The sequence below is a fragment of the Balearica regulorum genome, chromosome 6, assembly GCF_011004875.1.
Source record: "Balearica regulorum gibbericeps isolate bBalReg1 chromosome 6, bBalReg1.pri, whole genome shotgun sequence".
Taxonomy (NCBI): domain Eukaryota; kingdom Metazoa; phylum Chordata; class Aves; order Gruiformes; family Gruidae; genus Balearica; species Balearica regulorum.
In genome coordinates, this window is record NC_046189.1 from 32,292,226 (window position 1) to 32,317,424 (window position 25,199).

The 25,199-nt window shown below is 42.4% G+C and overlaps 2 protein-coding genes across 6 annotated transcripts in view; both read right to left on the reverse strand.

Annotated features, from left to right (window-relative positions):
* SLC12A8 (solute carrier family 12 member 8) overlaps window positions 1-12,145 on the reverse strand; it is a 59,368-nt gene extending 47,223 nt beyond the window's left edge. For 2 of the 4 annotated variants that reach the window (XM_075757109.1, XM_075757106.1), the window contains exons 1-3: window positions 11,657-12,145; window positions 3,045-3,267; window positions 2,093-2,239 (exon numbers count right to left, since the gene is read on the reverse strand). In XM_075757109.1, the coding sequence (XP_075613224.1) occupies window positions 2,093-2,239; window positions 3,045-3,113 (216 nt within the window). In that variant the 5' untranslated portion in view covers window positions 3,114-3,267; window positions 11,657-12,145. Of the gene's footprint in view, window positions 1-2,092; window positions 2,240-3,044; window positions 3,268-7,439; window positions 7,547-11,656 lie in introns of those variants that run through there. The other 2 variants (XM_075757108.1, XM_075757107.1) reach the window with 2 other exon arrangements.
* Window positions 12,146-15,686: 3,541 nt separating this feature from the next.
* ZNF148 (zinc finger protein 148) overlaps window positions 15,687-25,199 on the reverse strand; it is a 42,782-nt gene continuing 33,269 nt past the window's right edge. For both annotated transcript variants that reach the window (XM_075757110.1, XM_075757111.1), the window contains 2 exons: window positions 23,067-23,185; window positions 15,687-22,724 (listed from right to left, as the gene is read on the reverse strand). In XM_075757110.1, coding sequence (XP_075613225.1) covers window positions 21,132-22,724; window positions 23,067-23,185 — 1,712 coding nt within the window. In that variant the 3' untranslated portion in view covers window positions 15,687-21,131. The remainder of the gene's footprint in view (window positions 22,725-23,066; window positions 23,186-25,199) is intronic.

Sequence of the window (25,199 nt, forward strand, 5' to 3'; positions counted from 1 at the left end):
AGCTGCAGGTCCCTGTTGGCACCTTTAAGAGCCAGCGTCACCTCTATTTTTGGGACTTCAGTTTGTCCATTTAGTTCAGATTTTCAGAAAGAGAAGGCGCTTAGTACCTCCAAAAACATTCAAGCACCTCTTCTGAGCTTGTGACCTTCCAACCCTCTCACACGTGGCTATAATTTATTTTCCAGGGTCAAAAGTTTTCCCTTGTGCTCCAGCCCACCTTCCCCTGCTGACAAATCGCTCAGCCCAGCACACCATGATTCCAACTGCGCGATCAGAAATCTCCTCCAGTGCCCAGTGCTTCGTTAACATCTGGCTTGGCTTCCCTTCCCCTGCCTTTACTCATATTACAGGCCATGTCCACATCCCTCCTTTCCAACCTTGCTCCTGCTCCTGCAATGCTCGTTTCTGAGGTCATGCTAGCCTTCATGGGGCTTGTTTAGCATCAGCACTAAAAAGCTGCTTCTCAGCTTTGGGGTTGGTTGAAATCCCAGATTATTTTTTTTTTCTTTTCTCTTTTTTTGTGAAACAACAGAAACATATCCAGGATGTTGCTATCATCGTAAAATCCTATTTTGGTTCAGCATCCCGCTGCCTTTGACAAGGGCTTTATCTGGTCAGTGGGGAACGGAGCCAAGGTTTGCTATAAACGCAGCTGCTGGCGGGGTCAGCACTACAGCCCACTACAACCTGATACTCCTTTTTAAAAGGACAATTGTTCTTTTTCTTCAACAGCTTACCCTCAGGTTAAAAGGGTTAATAAATCTGACATAGTTCAGTTAAAAAAAAAAAGGCAAGAAAAAAGCACACGTGCACAAACATACACAGAGCCTTGGGCTTCTCCAGGATCTGCTGGTGGCACCAGGCTATGGCAGCAGCTAGTTAACGGGCAATCCAACGGTTCCCCCAGAAGAAAGGGTTAACACAAAGCCCAGGGAGAAAGGCTGGACCCGCAGCAACAACAGCAAGCAGAGAAAGTGGGAAGAAAAAGCCCCCATTAAACACTGATGCCTATTTATGCATGCGTGCTGGAAGGAGGTTACAATAGGTTGTGGAACATTTCAGCAAGGTTAGGGTCCCCTGGCATGGCTTCACCAGCCCCGGCTCTGGAAATTTATAGTGAAAGCCTGACTCTACAAACGGCTCATCATCTGACTGTCCTCTGCCAGGGGAGCTCTCTGCCAACCCCACTTCGCCTCCCTTCCTTTAACGCTAGCTCCCAGCTGTTTCAGTTTTTCTTTTATTTACTGGCTTTATTTTTATTTGCGTTCATTCCAGCAGTAACTTGCTTTCAAAGGAAATGTGGAGGAAATAAGATCAGGAGGAAAAGGGAGCTAAGAAAATCATCCTGACTCTTCCACCATGACTGTAGCTCCCCTCAAAGCCTCCAGTGAAGCTTTTTTCAATACAGAGTGCAAGTGTCTTCCTGCTCCTTTTGGAAGATGTCCACCGTGCCTGTGACACGAACGCGTGCCTATGACACAAACTCTGTCCAAAGCTCAAATTCCACCCGTCCCTGGAGGAGCTTTCCTTTTTCTAAGGGGAAATTTTAAGGGACAATACAGTGTTTTGCATCAGGAGGGGAGCAGACACACTCTTCCAGGCTCTGATCCTTGGTGAGATACGATTCTGGATTCCCAAGTGGAAGTCCCTTTGATAGCGATGACGATTTCACCTGACTGAGGATTGCCATTCAAGACATCAGGGACTCCAATATCGACATGTTTGGAAGAGGTCTGCTTCAGTGGTGTTGGGAAGATGGACGAGTAGCTGTAACTTTACCTGAAAAGCGGTTATTTCATCTCAACAGTACAACACAAGGGTGTCCCTGGTCATTGTCAACGCTGGTTGTTGTGTTTTCCTTTTTGTTTCCTAAAGCTAAAATAGGAAATCACTTACAAAGACCACTTCAGCTTGCCATTTTAATGGAGCTTTTTGAAATGCTGCAAAATACCAGAGGACGTGACCAGCTCACTGCCTACAATGAGCAGCACAGAATCCAAATCACCTGGGTGATTTGATAGTGAGATACAAGGTAAGGAGGTGAGGAGGAAAACGCCTATTCCCATGTTCAACCAAGTCAGCGCTTACTCACCACGAGCCATCCCGTCCTCAGGAAAAGAACCACTCCAAAAATGTTGATCATGCAGGAGGTGAAGACGCCATCCCATGTTCCAAAAAGCACCGGCTCCCACACAAACAGCTGGATCTTCCACCAGGGCTTGGTCTGTATCTGAGATACCTAGAGGAAAGCAAAGCCTTCAGTTTTACCTCTTGTGCTTTACAGGCAGGCTGCAGAAGTGGTGCAACAGCCAGCCACCAACAGCGGGATGGCCACCGACAATGGCTAAGACACCACTTTGCTGCAAGCCATCTCTAAGATGAGGGGGCAGGAGAGCTGTTGGGATCCCTGGGCCCTGGAAGAGAGGGTTCCCTGTAATACCCTGTTTATATTCTTGTAGGATAAGCAGCAACAGAATCCTGGTCAGCCTCAGCAAATTAACCCCATTGATGATGTTACATGAACCAAAAACCATTCAAGAGGTCCCTTACAGAACCTGCTGCTATACATTGTGCTTCTCCTTCTGTTGCTGCCAAGCACCCCACCAAGACAAGCAAGGTCCTCAGTGCACTGGAGAAGTCTCTTAGACAAGATGACAAACCAGGCTGGACCAACTGGGACTGACAGAGTAGGTTAAGATGGTTTTCCCATCACACACAGTCACCCCTGATCAGGACACTACATTTCTAGAGGAGACAGAGGACTCTGGTACTTGTGGCACTGGTGAATTTCAGAGCTGCTGGAACTGAGACCTGAAACTCCCCAGAACCTGCAGGTTTCCTACTGCGACTGCTCCCTCCTGCCCTCTGGAAACCAAGCCCCCTCTTTCTCTTTCTAAATAATATACCTCAGGTTTCCATAGCAAGAAGAAGGGCAGTTTTGTTACTTCAGTCCTGTTCACCTGCCACAGAGGTGACCAGGAGGAGGTGAAGAGACCACAGAGATGGAAACTTGGGCTATGAAGGGAAATGGCTCTCAGACATACCTGCTGTGCTTCCTCGTGGAACAGCTCTTGGACATATCCTTCACTTCTGGCACCATTCAGGCTGAACATCTTATCCTTTGCCTTGCCTCCACCTGCCCAACGCGCAGCTTGAACACTACAACAGGCAAGGCTGATCTGAGCAGAAGGTCAGCTATTCTCCTCGGTCAAATTCCCACAGTGCTGGATCCCCCGTTGTAGGAGATTCATGATTTTATTGCACTTCCTGTGAAAGCAGGAAAGAGAAGATGCTGCTGTTGCTCAGTCTGCAGCAGCACAAGGCTGTTACCTAGACGGAGCTGACAGCAGCTTGTAGCAGATGCTGAGCTGAGTGACACCAGAGCAAGCAGAGAGCAATACTCCCCTCACACCTTCCCCGAGCCCGCCCGCGGTACAGGCTCTATCGCCACAGTCCTACGTTTAACGGCCCTTGGTGGCCTTTTCTGAATCTATCCACACCCCTGGCGTCCCCAGCGTCCTGCAGCACTAGCTCCACAGCTTCAGCCTGTGCTGTCTGGGAAAAGTATTTCCTTTCATTGGGTTTAAATCTGATGCCTGGAAATTTCATTGCATGCCTCCGTGCTCCGGTGACATGGGACACATGAACTATTTACTTCCCAGCATCACTAATCACTTCACAGCCTTGATCACATCCCCTTCGGCTGCACCTTTGGCAAACTAGAGTCCTGCAGATGTAACCCCTCCCTGACAAGCAATCTCATCACTCCACTCTGCCCCTCTTCCAGTATGACGGAGAGATGGAACTAGAGCAGCTGGAGGTGTCCACCACCACAGACCCACACTCTGCATCCCTGATGCTCTCAGCCACATCCCCTGCACCGATGTACAGGAGCCTTTCTTCATGGTCATCCCCACCCTTGGTGGTACAGTTGTCTTGTCTGCAGTGGCCCGACTTCAGATTTGTACCTGCCACAGGCAGACTCTGGCAGTGGGTCAGGCTTAATTCAACACCATGTATATACCAAGGAAGCACCATCAGGCTTTATTTCAAGGATAACCTAACACATCTTTACAGAAGGGGAAAGCTAGCACAAGCATTCCTCTGCCTCTCCTCCTTGGGTTGGTTTTCTTAGGAAGATCTCCCTCTAATTGTGGACAGCTGCTTTTATACACGTTCCTCCAACTTCCCCCAAATGGTCTTGTGGTGGCCATCAACCCGTTGCCCACAGCCTCCCACACCATCAGCAGAGCCTTTCTGGCTGTTTCTCAGCACAGCTACACCATGCCTAGGTAACGTGGAGGGCTGCAGCCAGAGGGGAGCAAGGCATGCTCTCCAGGGCTGCGGAGAGGGCAGTTTGTCTGGATCATTGGCTCTCCTGGGGCCAGTGGAGTTTCCTGACCAGTTGAGCTCACACGCTTACAAGAACCAACCATGATCACACCGAGGTGGTACCAACGGCTGGACACCTTCCCTGAGACCCAGACCCAATTTACCAGGGCACAGTGTAGGACTCTCCGACTCCTCAAGCTTGCAAGCTATGGAGACAAGAAAACCAACAGAAACGTGCTTTTCCTACTTCACAGGGACAGAGACATACAGAAACTACTTTGGGTCACTCAGAATTTCTCCATCACCATCTGAATCCCAGCTCCCAGATCAGCACTTTCACCATCCTGCCTTTATTATTCTACTTTTACATACTCTATAATAAATAAGCAATGCTGCTGCTGCTCCACCACGGTGTTTCAGCTGCAGAAGGTCTCCTGCAGCTGGGGTACAATGGCCAGCACGGGAGGTTTTTCTTCGTCCTGTCCACGTGGCCGGCTAAGCAGCACCAAAGCCATAAGAGTTCATTGATTCCCTGCTGCTCCCTCCCCTCTTTTTGAAGCAAATAACCTTTCACAATATCACAAATGGCTGCTGCTACGGGGAGATTGGGGCTTCAAGCAGGGCAAAAGCAGCAGGAGCAGATGAACTCTAAAGAAACAAAACTCATGTCTTTATGCAAATAGCCGTAGTAATAAAAAAAGGAAAAAAATACACAACGTGAAACTAGATTACAATTGAATAGCCATATTCTCCTAAGATTCCCCAATGCAGCCCTTCCTCGCCAGAGATTTCACTCAGCAAAGGAGTCACTGCGGTCATCCAAACTCCTGTCCTCCCCGGCAGTTCCAGCTGGATGCAGAAAGAGCAGGGCTGCTGCAGCCCTGCGGCCCCCGGCTCTCCTAATCCACTCCACCGAGGGAGCCCAGAAGGAGGTGGCCCTGGCCACCACCCCTTGCAGCAGCTCAGGGTGGCCGAAGCCGCTCGTTCGGCGTGCCCTGCGCGTGACAGCACAGGCAGGTTTGAGGCACCCGTATTACCGACCTGAAACTCGCCAAATACAGAGAGAAGGGCTCCACGCATGGATTTCAGACCTGGAGCTTACCTTACAGGAAACGTTACCCTCCTAGACATTTAAACCCCTTTATCTCACAATTCCCCTCCTTTTTCTCAGCGTTAAAACCCCCCTCTTGCCCTGTGCTCTTCCCGCTTAGCCCTGCTCCCGCTCGCCTCGGTGTAAGAGCCTTCTCCTCCGCAGTCGCAGGAAATTGCCTCTCCACTATCGCTCTTCTGCTGCGTTTCCAACCCCCAATGCCTTATTACTCAGTTCTGCAATCGTTTACATCCCTCCTCAACGTATGGATCCATCCAGCCCTACAAGGTAACCAAAGTAAACACAGGAGAGGATATAAAGCGCAGAAGCAAGAGCTGAACAAACATGCCAGGACAGACGCCGCACGCGCAGTGACGCCCCGATCTGCGCGACGTGTGCGTGTTATTAGGCAATTTAGGGTCTGAAAGTGGGAAGCCCCCGGGGCAGGAGCCTTCCTCTCGCCCCGTGCCGCAGGCTACCAGCGCAGCGTGGTTTCCCAGTTGCTGCACAGCACAGGGATGTTTTGTGGCAGCATTATCTATCTAGGTCACCAATCCAGCGGAAGCTTTTTCTGCTGTACAGGCTAGCCTGCCAAAAAAACCAAACAGGCACAATTTTCCTCTAATATAAGCAAGCCTCTAACTTGAAAGTTAATTGATATTACTTTTCCTAAAGTTTCTGCCAAAGACACTAACCAGTCTATAAATTAAAGAAGAACGGTTGTTTTAATCTTTCCATACCATTTAGCACTCGAGAGAGCAGAAAAGCATTAGAAAACCTCCTCGCAGATACGTTACAAAGGCTCATCTCCTTTTCCCAAGACACTTCTACGTTTAATTACAAAACCAGATTCCTACAGATGAAATTTCCGTGCCCTCCACATCCTTTTCAAAGCAATAATATTTTATTAATTGTCACATTAAAGCCATTCCTGAGCTAAGCGTCGCTGTTCTGAGCTACTCAACAGCTCGCTGATTTTCAAGAGGAGAGGCGAACGCCTTCCCAAGCACAACTGCGTGTGGTCCCACGACCTCTGAAGTCTCGGTCCCTGCCAGAGGAGGTTCTTCCAATCCTCCCTCCCTCAAGGGACCCAGCAGCCAGCAGCACTTTAGTTTTAATAAATCCCCTCAACTCCTCTCCAGGTCAAGTTCGTAAGAACACCTAATTTAGGGGACCCTGAGGAAGACAGGAATTAAAGGGAAAGAAAGTGGCCGTCAGTGCAACGAAGGTACCGTCACGCACAGGAGCGCTTGGTCCTGTTCAAGCCCTCCCGGTTATTCATTTACTGCAACGGCCAGGACAATTAACCGATTCTCTTTGTTTTCACATCTCTCTCCACCGTAACTAACGCTGGGGAACACGAGAGGTGGGAAACAAGCCCGGGCTCACCCCAGCAGCTTTAATTTCCCGGTGCGGTCAGGCGGCTTCGGTTTTGCAGAGGCCGCGGCGCTGCCAACACCTCCGTGCCTCCGCCCGCGGGGCCGGGGCCGGGCGCTGGTCCCGCTCGGGGCTGCCGGCTCGGCCCGGCCCGGTCCGGTCCGGTCCGCGGGCGCACCGGGCTGTGCCCACCCCTTCGCGGAAAACGCTGCAACTACCTGCTCGCTCTTCCTTCTTCCTCCCCCCCTTTTTTTTCTTTTCATCCTTTTTTTCGTGCTTTTTTTTTTTTTTGCTATTTTTTTGGGGGGGGGGGGGAGGTTGCCTTTTTTTTTTCTTTTCCTCTTTGCTTTTTTTTTTTCTATTTGCCTTTTTTTTTTTTTCCTTTTCCCCTCCCTCGTTTTTTATTTTTTAGCTTTTCTTTCCCCCGTTTCCGCTCCCCCCACCCTCGCCTCTGACCGAGCTACTGCAACGCCCCAGCCGGCGGGAGCAGCGGGCAAAGCGAAGCAGGTGCCACCTGCCCGGCCCCCGGGCTGCCCCCCGCCGCTTGGGCTCGGCGTGTGTCCCCCCGGCTCAGCCCCGGTGGGGGGGGGGGGGGGGCCGGGTGCCCCCCCGCGGTCCCCGCTGCCCCGGCCCCACTCACCTGCGGCGCCCGGGCGGGCCCTCCCTCCTTCCCCGCCGGCCACCGCCCCCGGCCCGCTCTCCCGCGGCGCCGCCTCCCGCGCAGGGCCGGCCCCGGGCGGCTGCCACGTCTGCCCGGGCAGCGCTGCCCCCTCCCGCCGGGCCGTGCTGCGGCCGCGGGGAACCCCCTGCCCAGCTCCTGAGGGTTAGCTACCGCCGTGTTACAGTTTCCACGCGCGCTCGGGGAACACGCAGGTTATTTCTTCCACGGGGGGGTGTGTGTGTGTGTGTGTGTGTGTGTGAGACGCTGCAGTGCCAAAGGGATCGGCAGCGGCACACGCATCGCTGAACGTAGGAAACTGAACTAAGTAGGGTTTAGGAGCAGACTTCCACTAAATCTGAAATTCTCTGGAGTCTGACAAAAAAAAAATAAATATAAAAACTCCATGGGTACTCGGTTTCAGCGGGAGGGAAAGCTGCCAACCGCAGGGAAACGGGACTCCGATTCCGCATAGGAGCGGCTGCAACCTGGTTTCAATACGAACTCACTTCAGCGTAACTGCCCTGTGCAGGGCTGCCAAGAAACCCTGTGGCCCTGCGTAGACAAAGCTCCATCTGAATTCAACGCACGAATTTTGGATAGTCTGAATGTAAATAGGATTAAATCTAAAGCTAGACACCCTTTCCTTAGAGCTTGAATAGCATCCACTGACTTATTTTACTTCCAAAACGAGCTGGGGCCATTTTAATTTTCAATACAGTATCCGCACTAGACATCCATGTAATCTAACAGCCCGCTTTGATCTTCCAGAGTGTCCCGCAGCAGCAAAGCGTAAACAAGCCTTTACTCTTGGACAGAAACAGCAGGGACAAGTGAGTGGCCGAAAAGGAAAGCAAGAGTTCAGAGAAGACAGATGACTTCCCAAAGGAGGATGAAGCCTAACTAAGGAAATCTGCAGATATCTCCCCAAGATATCCCATTCCTGGAATATTTCGGAAGCTCTCCTCTGGCTCCCCTCCCTTTATACTCTCTACATCTACCAGGGAACAGGTTCAGCCAGATTCTCTCACCTTGAGGGCCAGTGCAAAATCTGACATAAGGATCTTTGATTCGTTGCAGAACTGGTGAAGAGTCACTAATTCACCAAGTCCTGTGCCTTGCCTGCAGGCACAGCTGCCCCTACATACACATGTGCACGCGAAGCACGAGCTAAACGAGTTTCTTGGGGCAGCTCCCACTGCCACCCCCACTGCTGACCACTCCATTAGGAAATCCTGCCTCCCCGCTGGAAATAACGGGGGCACAAGTCCAGCAAAAGGACGGCATCGACACGTTGAAATCACCAAGCACTGCTGTTAAAAAGCACTTTGAAGAGTGCTCGGCTCGGCTCCTATTTAAGTCATGGCAATTTTCAGCATTTTCCTTCTTGGCAAGAGAATCCAATCGGCAGCACTCCTCCAGCGGGGCTGCGTGCGTTTCCGAGGAGCACGCTGCTTTTCCATCCTCAGCACATGAGCAAAACCTGACACAGACTGTCACTTCTCCAAGGGCACTCAAGCGGCAGTCACGTGCAAAGCGGTTTGCTTTCTTTAAAGAACAGGCTTTGCAAATAAAGAGGTAACCCAAATGCAAGAAAAGCAGCTCTAACTTCGATTACTCATAACAAACGTGCGATGATGTGGAATGGTATCAATTCCCCCAGCGCACGCTCGTGACTCACAGCTGGCTCAGCCACCAGTGTTCCTGTGAGCCTTCCTCCGCACCGCTCCCAGGTCTACACCAGCTTCCAGGAAATCCATCGCAAGCTATTTGAGAAAGTTTTTTTAAAAGGCTTAATTTAAAATTATCTCTCTTTATGCTGAGTACCTTAGCTAGCTCTACTGGGAGGAAAAGGGGGGGAAAATGTAACTAAAAGCTAAAATTGTTTTATCAAAGTCCAATTCTTGGGTGCTTTTAGGGCTAGCAAAAATGCTGCGAGTTCCAGAGGCCAGCAGGAATCCTTCCCCTCAAGTCACGCAGGTCCTCGGGACTGTCAGATGGAGCAGCCAAAGCCTGGCAGACCTGAACATCAGGCATCCTGAGCTGTCACTTGAGATGACTTTCGATAGTCCATATGGTGTCACTTGGCGAAAACTGCTCCAAGGGACGGAGTCCAGAGATGGATTTAAGAGAGTGAGGGAGGTGACAAAAGGTTATGTGGGATAAAACAGGTAAAGGGAAAAATACGGGGGTGTGCAAAGATACAAGCGTGGCCCCCAGAAGCAGGGAAAGTAGCAGCGCAGAGGTCGGTCAGCAAGAGACGTGAATTTGAAACATCCCCAGGGCTGAGCAATCCCGTCAAGCGTGGAAAGGAGTGAGTCTCAGCAGAACGCACGGCAATTATCACATACCTCATCACGGTCATCTTCAGTTGCCAGACATACCTGTCTTGCCTAACGCAGCAACGCACAAGCTGATCTCCATGTACGCACACAGCACGAACTGCGGATAAGCTACACGATTTAGCTAATCACATCGCTTAATGACCTACAGACAAACCCCAGATCACCAGTAAAACGGGCTGTTACACATAGAGTGTGTTCCTAGACAAAATGAAGAGCCAGCCTTTTTCTATTCAAGCTCATAAACTGTAAAATACTTTGCTTTTAAAATGCACTTTTACATGATTTTGTTCAGTGCATAACAGCAGTTAGTTATCGATATAGTACCGAGCATCACCACAAACAACATTCTTGTTTCAATTCCTTAAAACGGACTTTCAGGCAACAAGAACGACTCTGTGAGAGCCAACACTGCCAACACGCGTTTCCATACCCGACGGGGGGACTCGCGCTCTCCATACGGATCATTTCAAGCAGCGGCAACATCCACCGCTCTAGCTACATGCAGGGGACTGATCATCCTGCTTGCTTTGATTTGATGCTTTCCTTTAAGCTAACAAATACCGTCTTAGAGAAAACTCTGCTTTCTGACTCCTGTTTTGGAGGAAAAGATCGCTTTGGCACACCGGTACCCTTGCACTTGCTTATCCATCTTTGAGCTGTAACTTTTTTAGGTTGTTCTGATCTGTCTATAATTAGATTTATAGCAAAGATGATTTCAGGAACTGGCAAGACAAATGGAAGAAAACACAGGATTTGAGAGAAAACAAAACATCATCCTTTGAGGTTCCGAAGACATCCTCTACTTTGTTCTTACGCATTACTGCAGGGTTGAGATTATCTTGCAATCACCCTGACCACGTTCCCAGCACTTGTAGTGGTTGCTCTATCACCTCTCATGACTCACTTTATCTTGTGACAAGACAGACTGATTATGGCAGTGCTGCTCCTTGAAGAGGTTTCAGAGTGTAAAAATTATACACCTTGAACAGTTGTTACTCACACTACAACACAGAAATATTTTGTGATAAGTTACACCGCTAAAATAATGGAATCGCCTTGGTTTCGCTTAGGCCAGGCTAGCGCTTTTGATCTAACAGGGGTTACAAAAGCTGTTACTTCTGCCTCTCTGAAACGGCACTAATGATCACATCTGACCACGAGGAAAAAAAAAACGTATATGCAAATAAAAGTGAAAACTAAGGTGTGTTCAGCGGCACAGCTTGCCCTTCTGTAGCTGGGCCAGCTTACCCCTCTCAGGCTGCGCAGCTGAGCCGGTGTTACCTCCTCTAAACGCAGGCAGCCACGTACAAGTTACTGCCAGCGCACTGACCTGCGTCAAAAGACAGCAGCACAAAGCTTGGTTCGGGACTAGGCACCCACATTTCCAGCTGAGCAGCCTGAAAGGTGCAGCCGCCGGCAAAACAAAAGCCCAGCCGCTCTGCTACCAGCGTGCGACGATCACGCAGCAACACGCCTTGGCTCCCCTGGGTACGGCAGGGGATGGACTCCGAGTGGAAAGACCAGCAGTTACTTGTACACCCAGCAAACATCCAGAAGTAAGTACAAATAATGGAGGGAGGAACCGGACGCCGTGCTTTTTTGCATGATGCGAGTGGCTGCCGACATAGCAAAAGCACGGTAGTTTGCTGGGCTGCAGAAGAGGCGCACACACACATTTTAAGATGGAACCTCACCAAATCATCGTATTTAATTTCTACCAGTGACTTGTATGTATATGCATCTGACTGCCTTTGAAATTCCAAAGCTAGAGCAGATGCTGCAGCAGGGATGTCATGAACCTGAAGACCAGCTCTGATGTAGAAGGGGACAGACGCCGTGGAGGAGGCAGCTTACCTGAGCGACCGGGGCAGGGCTGCTGGCTCCTGGAACGACACCACACACGGGCTCCGTTTTAACCCCGTTCCGGTGGAAAGCTCTCTTCTTTAAGCTCCGTATCTTGCCAACTAAAGCAGACAAAAGAGCAAACAATATTCTATGGGAAACTATCTTCTGTTGTTTTGGCAAGTGCAATGCAGAAGGTAACCAAACAAACTGGACGCTCTTCCAGACTACCTCCCTAAAGCAACCCACCTCCAAACCTCCCTACTTGGGCAAACTGCTGCCTATCCTGGAGCTCCAAAATACTTTATCCTGTGCAGTGCAAGAAAAATATTCAGACAGAGGTTTGGGGTTTTTTTTCAGCTGTTTAAATAAACAAATAACCAATCATTTTAACAGAAAACTGTTTCCTTCTCCTAGCAAAAAGTAAAGCTAATTTAATGGATTATTTTTCTCACTCCACACAAAATGTTGGTTCTGGCAATTCTTTTTAACATCAAATTATTGAAAAACGTATTCTTTTCACTATCACTTTACTATTTGACAATTTTAATCATGAAATTCAATAAGCAGAAACTATTAGTTTTATTTCCACCACATAATTAAAAGAAATAAAAAAATCAAGTATAACTAATGCAAGCAAACATAACAGAACTAAAGACGAGCAGGGCGGCTGAGCACGCAGACACCGCTTACTCAGGCAAACTGCAGAGCGCACCCACAATCGATAAGTTATTTTAAAACCAATACCGAACCACGCACGCTAGAGTAATACTGAAACAAAGTCGTATTGTCACGTTGCCGTATTCACTTCCGAAGTACGTAAAGGCACAAGGAGACAGCAATGCCTCTGGCCTCCCACAGCTAAGAGGGACAGAAGGGCAGCCTTCCGAAGGCCAAGTTCGGTCAGTCCCGGCAGAAACGTCTGCGCTGGTGTAATCTGTTACTGCCTTGTCTCTGCTCGGGCTGCTGGCCCCTGGGTAAGACACCAGAGCAAATCTCACGAGCGCCCTTTCTCTGCGACCGTGCAAATTCAGTACAACGGGGTTAGACATCCTCAAGAAGGGGTTTAGGCTACGGCCAGGTGAAAAGCATCCTCTCTGCCCCAGGGGGTTCCCCCCAAGGTGGGTGGTGGTGGGGACTCCGCGGGCTCCAGGACCGGGGCTGTAAGGCACTGGCATCCCAGACCCGCACTGCTCATCTGATCACGGCTCAAGTCTTAACACAGAACTTCATTAGATTTAGGTTTTGTGCGACTTTTAACATTCTCTTATGCAAAACTTGCTCTTACACAAGGTAAAATCAACAGAGCCACGCATTTCACAAAAATGACGTCTTTATCAGAAGGGACCCTACCAAAAGATTCAGGGAAAACAATGCCTTCAACACATGAATAAAGGTGAGAAAACACAATTATCAGCAATTAATGCCATGGGGCACATTTCGGGTTCTCTGAGTGCATAAATGCTCCGATCTTCAATATTTTTTAAGTATTTGCTTCAATGATAGAAAAATCTATGCAACAAATACTCTGTATACTGCACGCCACAAAAGGCTGTAGTGCACACAAGGCATGCTGTTACCACTAAAAACTTGAGTAATCAAGTTCACCTTTTTTACAGCTGAGATTAAAACAAAGTCCTGATTCTCATTTGCACAAAGAGTTGCTGGCACTGAATAAATTCCCTCTAGTGCAAACAAAAACCACAAAAGGAAAGCCAGTCTAATACTAGGTGCTTCTATTAAAGTGCTTCCTGTGCAATCGTCTAAAATGACCAGGATTAAAATTAAGGTCAGATATTCTGTTTTGTATAACCAGAGGAGGCAAGAAGGAGATTCAAAGGGGGAGAAAACCCAAATATGTTTTGTATGTCACAAATGAAATAAATATTTCATTTAATTGTTGAGAGTATCCACTTCGGTTCTTGCACAATGATACGTATCTTTACATGCCTTCATCTGTCTCATTAAGAAAGCAGATTTTGTTTGAAATTATCTAACATGAAAAATACTGCTAAGTCTATTCATAAAACAGTATTCTATATTTTTATTTTTCAAACAGCAAGTGACCACATTTAAAATGCATCATTTGCAAATATAAATTATCAAACTATTAGTTCAATTAAAAATAAAGCAAAAACAGAACTTCCCTTAGTATCACAATACACAGAAGGGTATTATAAACCCAAAGACTAAGTTAACCATAAGAAAACAATAATGTCAAAAGTGATGAAACTCATTAAGTCACTTAATGAATAAATCAATCCTAAGAATACAATACCATTCACCATGATTATGTAAAAAAAAAAAAGCAATCTTTCATTGTATTATACAGATAAAACAATCCAATCCTTCATGCCACATTTTGTAAACCATGATATAAATTACACTCACAGTCAAATGAACAGGAAGAGTAACTCCCAAAATATTTTAAGTTGCTTTTAGGGCAGAAATAAAGGCAGAAATAGAATCATTTAAAATATATATCAAGTTTAACCAAAAAAAATCCATTTGGTCAAGCCTGCTATCCAAATAGTTTTGTTTCCTGCAAAACTATTTTTGTCTTTTTTTGAATTATGAAATTTAAATGTTTCTTTTACATATTAAATGTAAGTCATGTGTTGAGCTACATTAAATCCTTTTATACTTGTATCATTTTTGCCATGAGACCCAAACACCTTTCATGTACACACACACACACGCGCGCACGCACACACACACTCTTGATATCAGGAAATTCCTCATTTCACAGGAATAAAGAAAGACTCATGTACTGATTTCTGTCAGAAACATAAGGAATATACAAATTCATACTTTTCAGGTTCCTACAAAACCATCTCTCACCTATATACATACTTTTACTGATGTAATTCAGGTTATGGTCTTTTGTCTGATAATAAAGGGACGGAATAGATGTCATAGGATAAAGAAATACTGTATAATCATTGAAATAAACCTATTATCCTAAATTTATCTATATGGATTATTTTTTTTTATTATTTGAAATACAAAGAAGGCATATGGACTTCAGGAAAATAACACTATATCAGAAAATGCACTGTAACAGTGTTCCACTATATATATCATCAGTTTTTTCATAACACAATTTCTTCTGTACACTAGATTTTGTACTAATTTCTCTGTCTTCAAATTCATCATATTTCCAGATCCAATTCAGCACTACATAGTATGCCTTCAAAATAAAAGGAGGTCACTTGCTTTATTGACTACTAAGTTCCCTTCCAAACAGCATTAAAAGAAAAGACAAGACTACACAGACAAAGTCCAGTATAATTCATTTCTGACAACAAAAATTTCAACCCCTCATACTGTTGCAAAATTCCTCCTACTGAAATGCTTTACTACAATAATATTAATAATAATAATAATAATAAAAAGCATACATTACATATAAAAGATACCAGTGTACTAAAAGTGACAGAAGTGGACTAGCAAATCCTTCAAAGCACATATTATATAAATGACTAGCATTTAAAAACATTTTTTTTCCTATAAAATGTAGGTCATATACATTTATAAATTGGGGGGGGGGGTCTAAAGCAGTGATGACTGTTCAAATAGTTATGCTGCTCTGTACAGTCTAATACCTATTCAATTCAAACTATAAGTTTGACATTTAGTTTATCAGAATAAACCCATCTCATCGTCTCATAGCTCCTAATTTGAAAAATATGCAACTCAAATGAAGAGGTGACTTGTAAGTTCACTGTTTATCTGCATATGAAACAAGAAGAGAACTACTCCTTTCTACTGGAGGCCCAAGTCTCATCAGTTCAATATCAGGACTTAAAGACTCCACATTTAAGCAGAGGAATTGTCAGGAATCGGCTTCAGCAGAAGCAGAATAGTATCTCTCATCCTTTAGAGACACAGCTATTCAACTTTTGCAGTCTTCCTCATCTTGCAGAAGTGCAGCCAAGCCATTCATTTCTTACTCAAAGTGTATGGATGAAGCCATAGATCTAAAGACTGTCCCCTCTGTGACTGAAATTGTGCTGTGTAAACAATGTCATATACTCCAGCAGGAGGACATTTTAATTTATTTATAAAAAAATGATTAAGAATATTCATTAACTCAAACAAGGCTATTAACTCCCAAAGGTATTTTTGGAACTTTCTCTTATGCTACTCGTAAAGTTAGCACTGTCATGTATTATTGCTTACAAACAGTACATCATCATATGCCTTCTAACAGAGCGGTACTGTGATCAGTTCGTAGGTATTTACAGGCTTTTTTGTTTGTTTTTTAAACAAGCTATAAAAACATTACATACTTTACAGACAATACAAATACTCAAGTCAAACAAATGGAATGCATAACAATAAGAAACGTCATAAAGGAAGACTGACATAAGTCCTTGATTGTCAAGACACATTTATATTTATATATAAACTCTAGCTGTGCAGAATCAAAGATTCAATCATAGGTACATCCTTATTTGATAAATCATATTTACAGCATGATATTGCATAAAAAAATAAAATAATGTTGTTTACACAATATTACCTTTCCATCCATTGGATTAAGGAAAGCAAGAAACAACTCTTAGAAATGTTTGCTTGCCTCAGTTTGTGTTTCCTACCAAAAGATGTAACTTTAAAAAGGAAACATAATGTTTTATATGCCGAGTAGAGCAAAAGCGACTATCAATTTATTTCCCTGACACAAAGCAAATTAAAACTGAACAGAACTTTAAATTTTAACTTAAAGACATGTCTTTTCTTTAGCAGTAATACTTTCTTAGTACTTGTCCTCTGCAAAGTGAGTTTTAGCTAAATGCATTACATGCCTAACGTAAACATGCATCACCGTAAGTCGAATGAACTTTCAAAGTTACAAGGCTTCGTTTCAGTAAAACATTTAACACTAGGAAACTGTAACATTATTCATTTGCTTCAGTACCAACCATGTAATTTGAAAGTTCACATGTGTACTGGTACCGACTGCAGAAGCGTATTTCCACCTATTAAAATTTCCAAACGGATTCCCAGGAGCATTAGGATTTTCCCTGCGATTTGTAATGGTATTAAAACAAGCAAACAGAGAAGAATAAAAATCAAAGCTCTCAAAGCCAAGAAAATTTAGTTAGCAAATATACATACATAAAGTAATCCAATGCTGCAAAATTCAGAGTGGATTCATCCAAATATTCTGGTTTGTTTCAAATCGTTACTACATATGATACAAATACTATAAAAATATTCTGAACAAGCATGGAATATAATGTATTTGTCCAGGTGGAAAGTTTTCATAGGAGAACATGAATACTTTAGAATAAACTCCAAAAGTTACAGTAGAACCCCAATAATTCGCAGCAATGCCTTAGAAACCCTTTATAAATGACAATTTTGAAAATAGTGAAGAAGCAGGCAATAAAAGCAAGGATGTCACATCACAAAATGTACTTTGTTCATTTATTTTGACAACTGTAGTTTAGCTTTCAATACTTCTTCTACCTCCCAGTATACTAATATAGATTCTGTAGTATACTTGGGGGAAGCAGTACAGTATTACTGATATGAGACCTCGCCACAGTACTTTTTAGACCATTGCAGAGAGGTGGGGAAGAGACCATCAGGGATGTATAAACCTATCGGATGCTCTGATTAGCGGTCAGCGAATTAGCAAGATTTTACTGTACTTCTCAATGAACAATGAAAAGCTCCCGTCATCCAAAAAATTGACAAGTACAATATAAAAAGAATACAAGTGTTATTTCACATGAATACTTTCTTGACCTATTTTCTTCTTGAAACACAATTTTCCTAAAGACAACACTAGAAGACACAAGATCATAAACATAGTTCTTTTATCATCCAATTTAAATTGTTTATGCTGTTATTCGTAAACCAACATACAGCCATACACATGGTTAATCCTTCTCCCCAAACCTTGTCATTTATGATTAATTCATTCTCAAATCAAATGAAGAAAATGTAAATGCCTATTAGTATACCATTACAAGCTGATTCCTTCATTGTTTGTTATATTAATGGTAAAACATATCAAAGGATTCATGCTAAAAGGGACACTGTCAAGTAATTTAGGACCAAAATATGGCCTATTAATATGTGCATATATACACACACACACACATATTGTGTATATATATATATAGTTTGGTAATAAACGTCATCAATTTCCTCCTTTTTAAAATCATCATTGCTCTATCACTAGGAGATATCCCCAAAACATTCCACCTTACACACACACACACACATATATTCAAGTGCTTGCATGACCTTTAAGTAAGAACGTCTGTTGTTAGCTCTGTGGAACGCTGACTGACTGAACAGTATCCGACAAGAACAGAACAGAAAACCAAAGTCACTTTTTTCCAGACATACACAGAAAACTAACAAAAATGAACACTGACCAGATCAAAATGAAGAGCATGCATCTGCAGCAGATTAAAAGCAGCAAAACATGAGCAGTGGAAAATGCTGTTAAATAATGTAATTATTCAACAAACAAGAGCTTTTTACATAGTTAAACCTTCCAGAACTACATCCACGCTTACTCCAGAATAAAAGGGCAAGTACTCAGAAAATCATAGCAGTGTATTTGGTTAACTCCTCCAGTACAGAAAGCTTCAAGCATCAGCAGATCAACTACTCATGCCGCCGCTTTAATTGTACATGCGGAAGAACCCTGCGAATGGGGATTTCACAACCTGTCCTAAGGCACAGAGTAGAGCTGCAACGGCTCAGCAGCAGGCTAGGCAATGAGCTGCGACATAAGGAATAACAGTTACTTGTCTGATTCCCACTTTGCTCCAGGGAAGAGCAAGTTCCTTCACTCTGTACAACAGCTTGCTCACTCACGCATCCAAGCAGCGATTCCCAAGTGTGAAGATGGCACGGAGCGAGAGCTACTCCCTTCTACTCCTCACTTTCTCACAGCAGAGTATCAATGCAATAACTGTTTAAAATAAAGCTGAGTCAATCTCCTTTGGAGAAGCAGCCTTTATTTCTCTTACCTCCCTATGGTGCCAGAGAAGTGCAGAAATAAACTAGCCCTTTTATTTTATTTTGGCTTTTGCTGCTTATTGTATTTAACAAATAGTACTATTAATGGTCATCTACTTGCAACATCAGGACATTAGAACAAAGATGTCAACACAGTATTATTCAGGCAGCAGAAGCCAGGATGTCATGGAATGAAACACTGAAAACGAAAGATGCATTACAATAGGTAACGGGATATAGGGGCCAGAAGTCGTATGTCTGTGCAAACCAGAATGGAAAGTTAAAAAAACAAACTGACCATAAAGGAAGAAAAACAGACACACATGCATCTGTTTAAAAACATTCTTTCAAAGAAATTTGTTTACATGTATCATTAATAATCCATAAGGAATTTACTGCTCTCCTTTGATGCTCATTCTTAACTCGGGGCCAAATATTCAGACAAAATTACTGGCAAGTCATAGCATGCTGAAATACCCTCCCATATTATGCATTAATCAAAACTGAGCCTGTTTCCTTATACAAAAAGTAGTAAGAAAGTCGTTTACATAAATTGTATTTCTTCTCAAAATGTACTTTCTCCCTCAACTGTACCAAGTGAAGTTAGTGCTGTAATAGTGATACTGTAAGGGAAAAAACACAGAGTGGGATCAGTTTCCTAGTAGTGAAAATTAAGAAAAATGTTGCTACTGCTGTGGGAAGAGGTGGGACCTATTGTATGTCCTGCTCAAGTCCTCTCTTAAAAGCCAGGATATATTTTAGCCCCTTAAGACACAGTCTTTTCTCCTAGATGATGACTTTATCTGAGATACCAGCTAGCAACAGCGCTGTAAAAGGATGTACGTAATCCTATTTTAAAAAAAATCAAAACATACAAAACATATACATACATACCTATATCTATACGTGTGTGTGTATGCGTGTGTGTTTTTCCCTGGTTAATCAGCCTACATTAGGCTTAAACTGCCTTAAACTACCAGACAGTGTCCCTTTAGGGAAGGTGCAATAGAATGAACATACAGTTCAAAAATCTGTAACTTGTTAACTTAAACTACACAATAATTATGCTACTCAAATCTTACCACCTTAAAAATGCACACAGAACTACTTATCGTACCATACTGCATACTTCAAGACAAAGTACTATTCAAAAAAACATATTCATGGTACAGGGATAAACTTTTGTCGTTTATTTATACTGTGAAATGCAACAAAACCTTCTGATCACTCATCTAGGCTGGAAAAAGAAAACCTGTTCACTAGCATTGTTCAGCCGTTTTGGTTGATAAAATTGTAATGACTTTCACTAAGAAAACATTAAAAAGATAGGGAATTTGAATGCCCACTTCTTCAGCTTTCGGGGATGCTTCAATAAATTTAATGATCCGAATTGTCAAAATTCTAGACAGAGAATTAAAACAGTTTTCAGAGAAGCTAAGAATACCCAGTCTCAAGGTATATTGAAAAGAATAATTGCAGCTGTATGAGATGAAAATGATGCAACCATATCAAAGCTAAAAATCTAAAAATGGTTTTATTTTTTGAGAAATCAAAAACTATGAAGTTGACTAAGTGCTCTATGTTAATTCATTATGAGTATGTAGGGTAAGGTACAATTAAGCTTTTAAATCTTGGAATACACAGTTTGTGTAAGCATTATGCAATTGGGAATGTCATCTACCGAGTATTTTAACTAAAACTTCAAAATCTTGATATCTGCGTATGAAAAAGTCATTAAAAAGTTACATCTAGATTCAGCTGTACAAAGAAATACACATTACTTCAGGAATGAAGTAAAGGCTTTAGCAGTTAGGCATTTTGCTTAAAAAAGTGTTTAAAGTATTTTAAATTAATTAGACTTTTAAATAGTAGAGTTAATCTATCAGAGTTAATTTTTCCTCCAAACACAACTCAAGGTAATGCAAAGCAGAAATAAAGGGCACATGGTCTAAAATTATTTCTGAGAAAATGGCAGAAAGATTATCTTTCTAGAAAATGCCATCTTTTAAAGCCATATTTGCTTGACTTTGAAACTTACTGTTTATTCTGTGTTTAGTACATGTTGATTCCCTGCTGAAGAGCAATGACTATGCTGACAAGCTTAGAAATGACAATGTGAATAGTATCAGACAATAAACTGTCCTCCCAAAGCATACAAGGAAACCAGTAAGGAAACAATCGGGGGGAAAGTCTTACCTGGGGATTTTGTTTATTTTAAATTTCATAGAAGGGAAAATATTTTCTGGATTCAAACAAGTGAATAATAAACTGCCTTTGATAGGGGCACCAACATCAGGCAGTTCAATGACTGGTGACTAACCGGGGAAAAAAAAAAAAAAAAAGAAAAAAAAAGAAAGAAGCAGTTATTGGTCTTGCTAATATCAGCTTACTTTTGTTTTAACATAGCGCTCTTAAAAGCTGTACAGAACTCCATCTTACACAGAGCAACCCCCTTTTGACAAATGTGTTCTAAAGTGCCAGTATTATTTACAAAGATTTCTTAGCCAAAAGTCTGGCCCGTTGTGGCATCAGGTGAAGAAGTCATCCCAGCTCTGCTATCATTTACATTCACCAAGGGAAATTCTGGGAAATCAGCACTTGTCCCTGGTCCCCGAAGGTTCACCTGTCCATTGGCAGTGCTAAACTGAGATGATATTCCAGCTCTTGCCCCATGGTACTGAGCTCTAAAGGGCTGCTCAAAGGAGCTAATTTGATATGCTTGATGAACAGGCTGCGCCTCTGCTTTCTTCTGAGAAGTTACTTGATCCAAGAAGTCCTGTGTAGAGGAGGAGGAAGAATGATTTGCCTCATCACCTGAAAAGGGAAAAGGGTGCTGCGAATCACCAACCATTAGTCCAAAATGAGTCTTGTCTGGAGTTGTTCTTAATGGAGAGTTCATTCCCGATCGAAAGCTATTGACGGGTATAGACGTGTAGACCTTCTCCATGGAAGGAAATGCTGGTTGGGTTGTAAGAGTCTGGTTATCAGTCACAAAATTAAGGCTCGGGTTGTTCAAATAGGCATCATTTTGGCTAGTTCTGTCCAAAGCTTGTTGTAAAAACTTTGAATATTCCTGTAACATACTAGCTTTATCTGATGAGGAAGCTTGAGAGCTTGTTCCAACTGTCTCAGATTGGGTGACCTCAGATACTTCAGAAGAATTGATTGATATACTGGAGGTCACCTCAGTGTCAGCCACACTGAAGGATATCTCATGTTGTCCATTAGCCTTGTGTGAATAATGATCTAACAGAGTTTGCAGTACCTCATCTGGAATGACATTTTTGTCATGGCTACCTTTAATTTCAACATTCAGTGTCTGTGTGTCTAATATTGAGGCTGTAGCAGTTTCATCAATGACGCTGGCCACAGCTGCCTGTGTTACTGAAGGTTGAGATGCTATGGTACTTACATTCAAGGCATATTCTCTACTGTTATTACTAGCTGCTTGTAGATACCTCTTTTTCTTTAAAAACTGCATTGCATCATCATAATTAGTGCTGCTGTGTACAGGTTTACTGGGCCCTTCCTGTAATGTGTCAACTTGATCAATGTCAGCATTACCTTCAGAGTCCAGTAAACTTTGCTTATCCACAAGATCAAAGGCATACTTTGAAACCTTGTTGTCTTCAAATGTGGATAAAGGTGAAATGGTTTGACTTTGCTCAAGTGGCTGTTTCAGACTCCTCTTGCTGTTAACTTTTTTGAGAACAAGCTTAGGTGGGTGTATTTCTCCAGAATTTGCTTCCTCTAAGTGTGTCCCACTGACCGAAGAATGTGGCATCTCCACAGCGTATTCCGCTACCATATATTCATCTTTTACTTTAGTACTAGAAGAGTACAAAGGCAAATAGTCATTTTTGTCCTTCTTCTGTTCTGATTTATCTGTACTTTCCTTATCCATAGATTTTATTTTCTCTGTTTTCTGCCTTTTCTTCTTTGGCAAGGAGTTGTCTTTCATAGGCGTAGAGAAACCAGAATCTTCCTCCGATGGCAAAAAGCCAACTTTGGTGGCACTTCTGTTCGGTTTCTTGTCACGGTTCTCATGGCACATACGTTTATGTTTCAGCACACGATCAGTCCTGGAGAAATACTGCAAAAGATTTTTAGTAGTAGTATTATTATAGAAAAATAAATATATTAGTAGAAAGAAAAGAAATCTTTCATTCTAACAAATTTACTTGACAATTCATTCACTTTACTGACTTCTAATGAATTGTCAAACAACAGTATGTAATCAACAAAATCAAGAGCAGACAGTTGTGACTGCTCCACTGGTGCACCAAGACCGCCTGCCTTAACAGAAAAAGCATGCTTTATATATTTATTTGTACACACATGACTAAAACACCATGAGAAAGTCCTATCTGCACTACTTGGGAATTGACTGGTTTTTTGGTTTTTAATTGCAAAAGATTTCACTAAGCCATCTTACCTGCAAACAATATTCACACTGGTAAGGCTTCTCTCCACTGTGAGTTCTTTTGTGCCTTTCCATGTGATATTTCTGAATAAACCTCATACCACACTCATCACAACGAAATGGCTTCTCACCTGATAAAAAACACATAGCAATATTAATCTAAAAAAATAAATCCATGTTCTTCCATACAATTACCAGGTCAAATACTACATTCTCTATTAGAAGTAATAAAGAAGAAGACTTAGTCTGTTGCTATTGAAAAATAACATAGGGCTTGCTCACATCACTATTTTCCCAGGACTCAGTAACTGATGCTTCAAAATTATTATAAGCTTTTATACTAAAAACCTTTAAAACCAGATTCTCTCCCCCTCTTTCTAATGTAGGTGCAGATATCTGTCTTAAACCTAAAAAAAGAAGAAATACAAAGATAGCCTTCCTGAACTGCTGCTATATAATTTACTTTTAGGGCAGGAGATTATATAAAAATGCCTCAATTCTCTCACCAACTCATTTAACTCAAACCCATCCCTTCTAGAAAAGAATTAGGCATTTCCAAGCTTTTAATTTAAATTTTGGTAGGGTATTCTGCATTTTCCATATTATTTTTTCCCCTAATCTGTATTTATAACTGGTCTGAAAAAAATTCTAAACTTTTGGCTGGAACCCAAATTTATTTGTTTTATTTTAGGTGGGTTTTTTAATAGTTAAGTATATAAAAATATTTTATTTTAAAAATTAAGCTGAAAACAAGAAACTTCTGTAGCTGAACTGACACTGGCAAACTCACAGGTTTTTCTGTTTGGCTGTTTTGGATTTTTACTTTCATGAAATATTTGTTCAGACAATATTCATTGCCCTGAATTCATCTTCAGTTGTCCCCTTATATTTCCTTACAAAGAAGCCCTGCAATGATCCTTTCAGAACATCTAGTAACTCTGTATTTCTTTTAACTTTGCCTTACATCTTCCCTCTGATAATTTTATTTTCTAGGTTTCTCTGACAAAACCTAAAAATTCAAAATGCACTGAAAAGTTAGGTTTGCTTTTACAAAAGTTCACTGTTATTTACTAGAACTCACCGTGAACAACAGTCATCTTTCCCCATAATATTTACTATGAAAACTTTTGAATTGACATAGAGTTCAGGGATTGTCTTGGCAGCATCTGTCAACATCCTTTTCATTCTGGATACTGTACTGCACTGATTTTTGGGATATAAACCATCTATCTTTTGTTTCCAAAAATATGCAGACTATTTCTATTTTTATGAGTTAGTTTTATTCTTTAAAATTATTTTATTAACTAATTTCATTAAATTATTACTAATAGGTAATTATTAAAATGTTAATTTATTTTATTTTACTATTAAATGTTGTTAGAGTACATATTTTCCATTTAGAATACAGATATTGAGCCATATCCTTCTACAAATGGAAATATGGTACCTTAAAATAAGATGCCAGTGACTATAGAAACTAGAATGGAAAATATCTGTATCACCCACACATTTGCTCCTAGTTGGATCATTAATGCCCAGAATTTCAACCATCTCAATTCTAAACAATTTCTAAATCTCCTTCTTTGTAAGCCTATGCCCTATTTCCAATTATTAATTCTTACCTCTCCATGTGGCTTCTCAGCCAATCCCTTTCTTGGATTAAATTATTCCAATTTATTCTCTCTTAAACCAAATTATCTCCTCTCCTAAGATCTCTCAGCTTCCATCAGTTTTTCTTCTACAGGCTTACAACCTCAGCATCCTAACTCTTCTTTCACATTTAGTCAGAGACTAACTTTTACTGTTTCTTGCTTATTAATAACCACCACAAAATTTTGGTTTTTTCAGCATCCTTCATGAATTATAACACCTATCATATAATCCTCTCTCGTACTGTCTCTAAGCAAATCCTCTTCTCTGGCCTATTTCTTAACTTTCAAACTCCAGTTTCTTCATTTGTTAGGCACCCCTACCACTATGGTGTTTTACTTGCACCAAGCCTGTTGAGACTTTCTGAATCAAATTCCAATCCCTGCCGCCACTTTTAAAGAAAATGAGGTAAGAGGTTTAGGTCTTGTTGTTCTAGTTTAATACACAGGAACCCTTCCATTCCCAAAGACAACTACTTAATCCTTGTTACTTGCT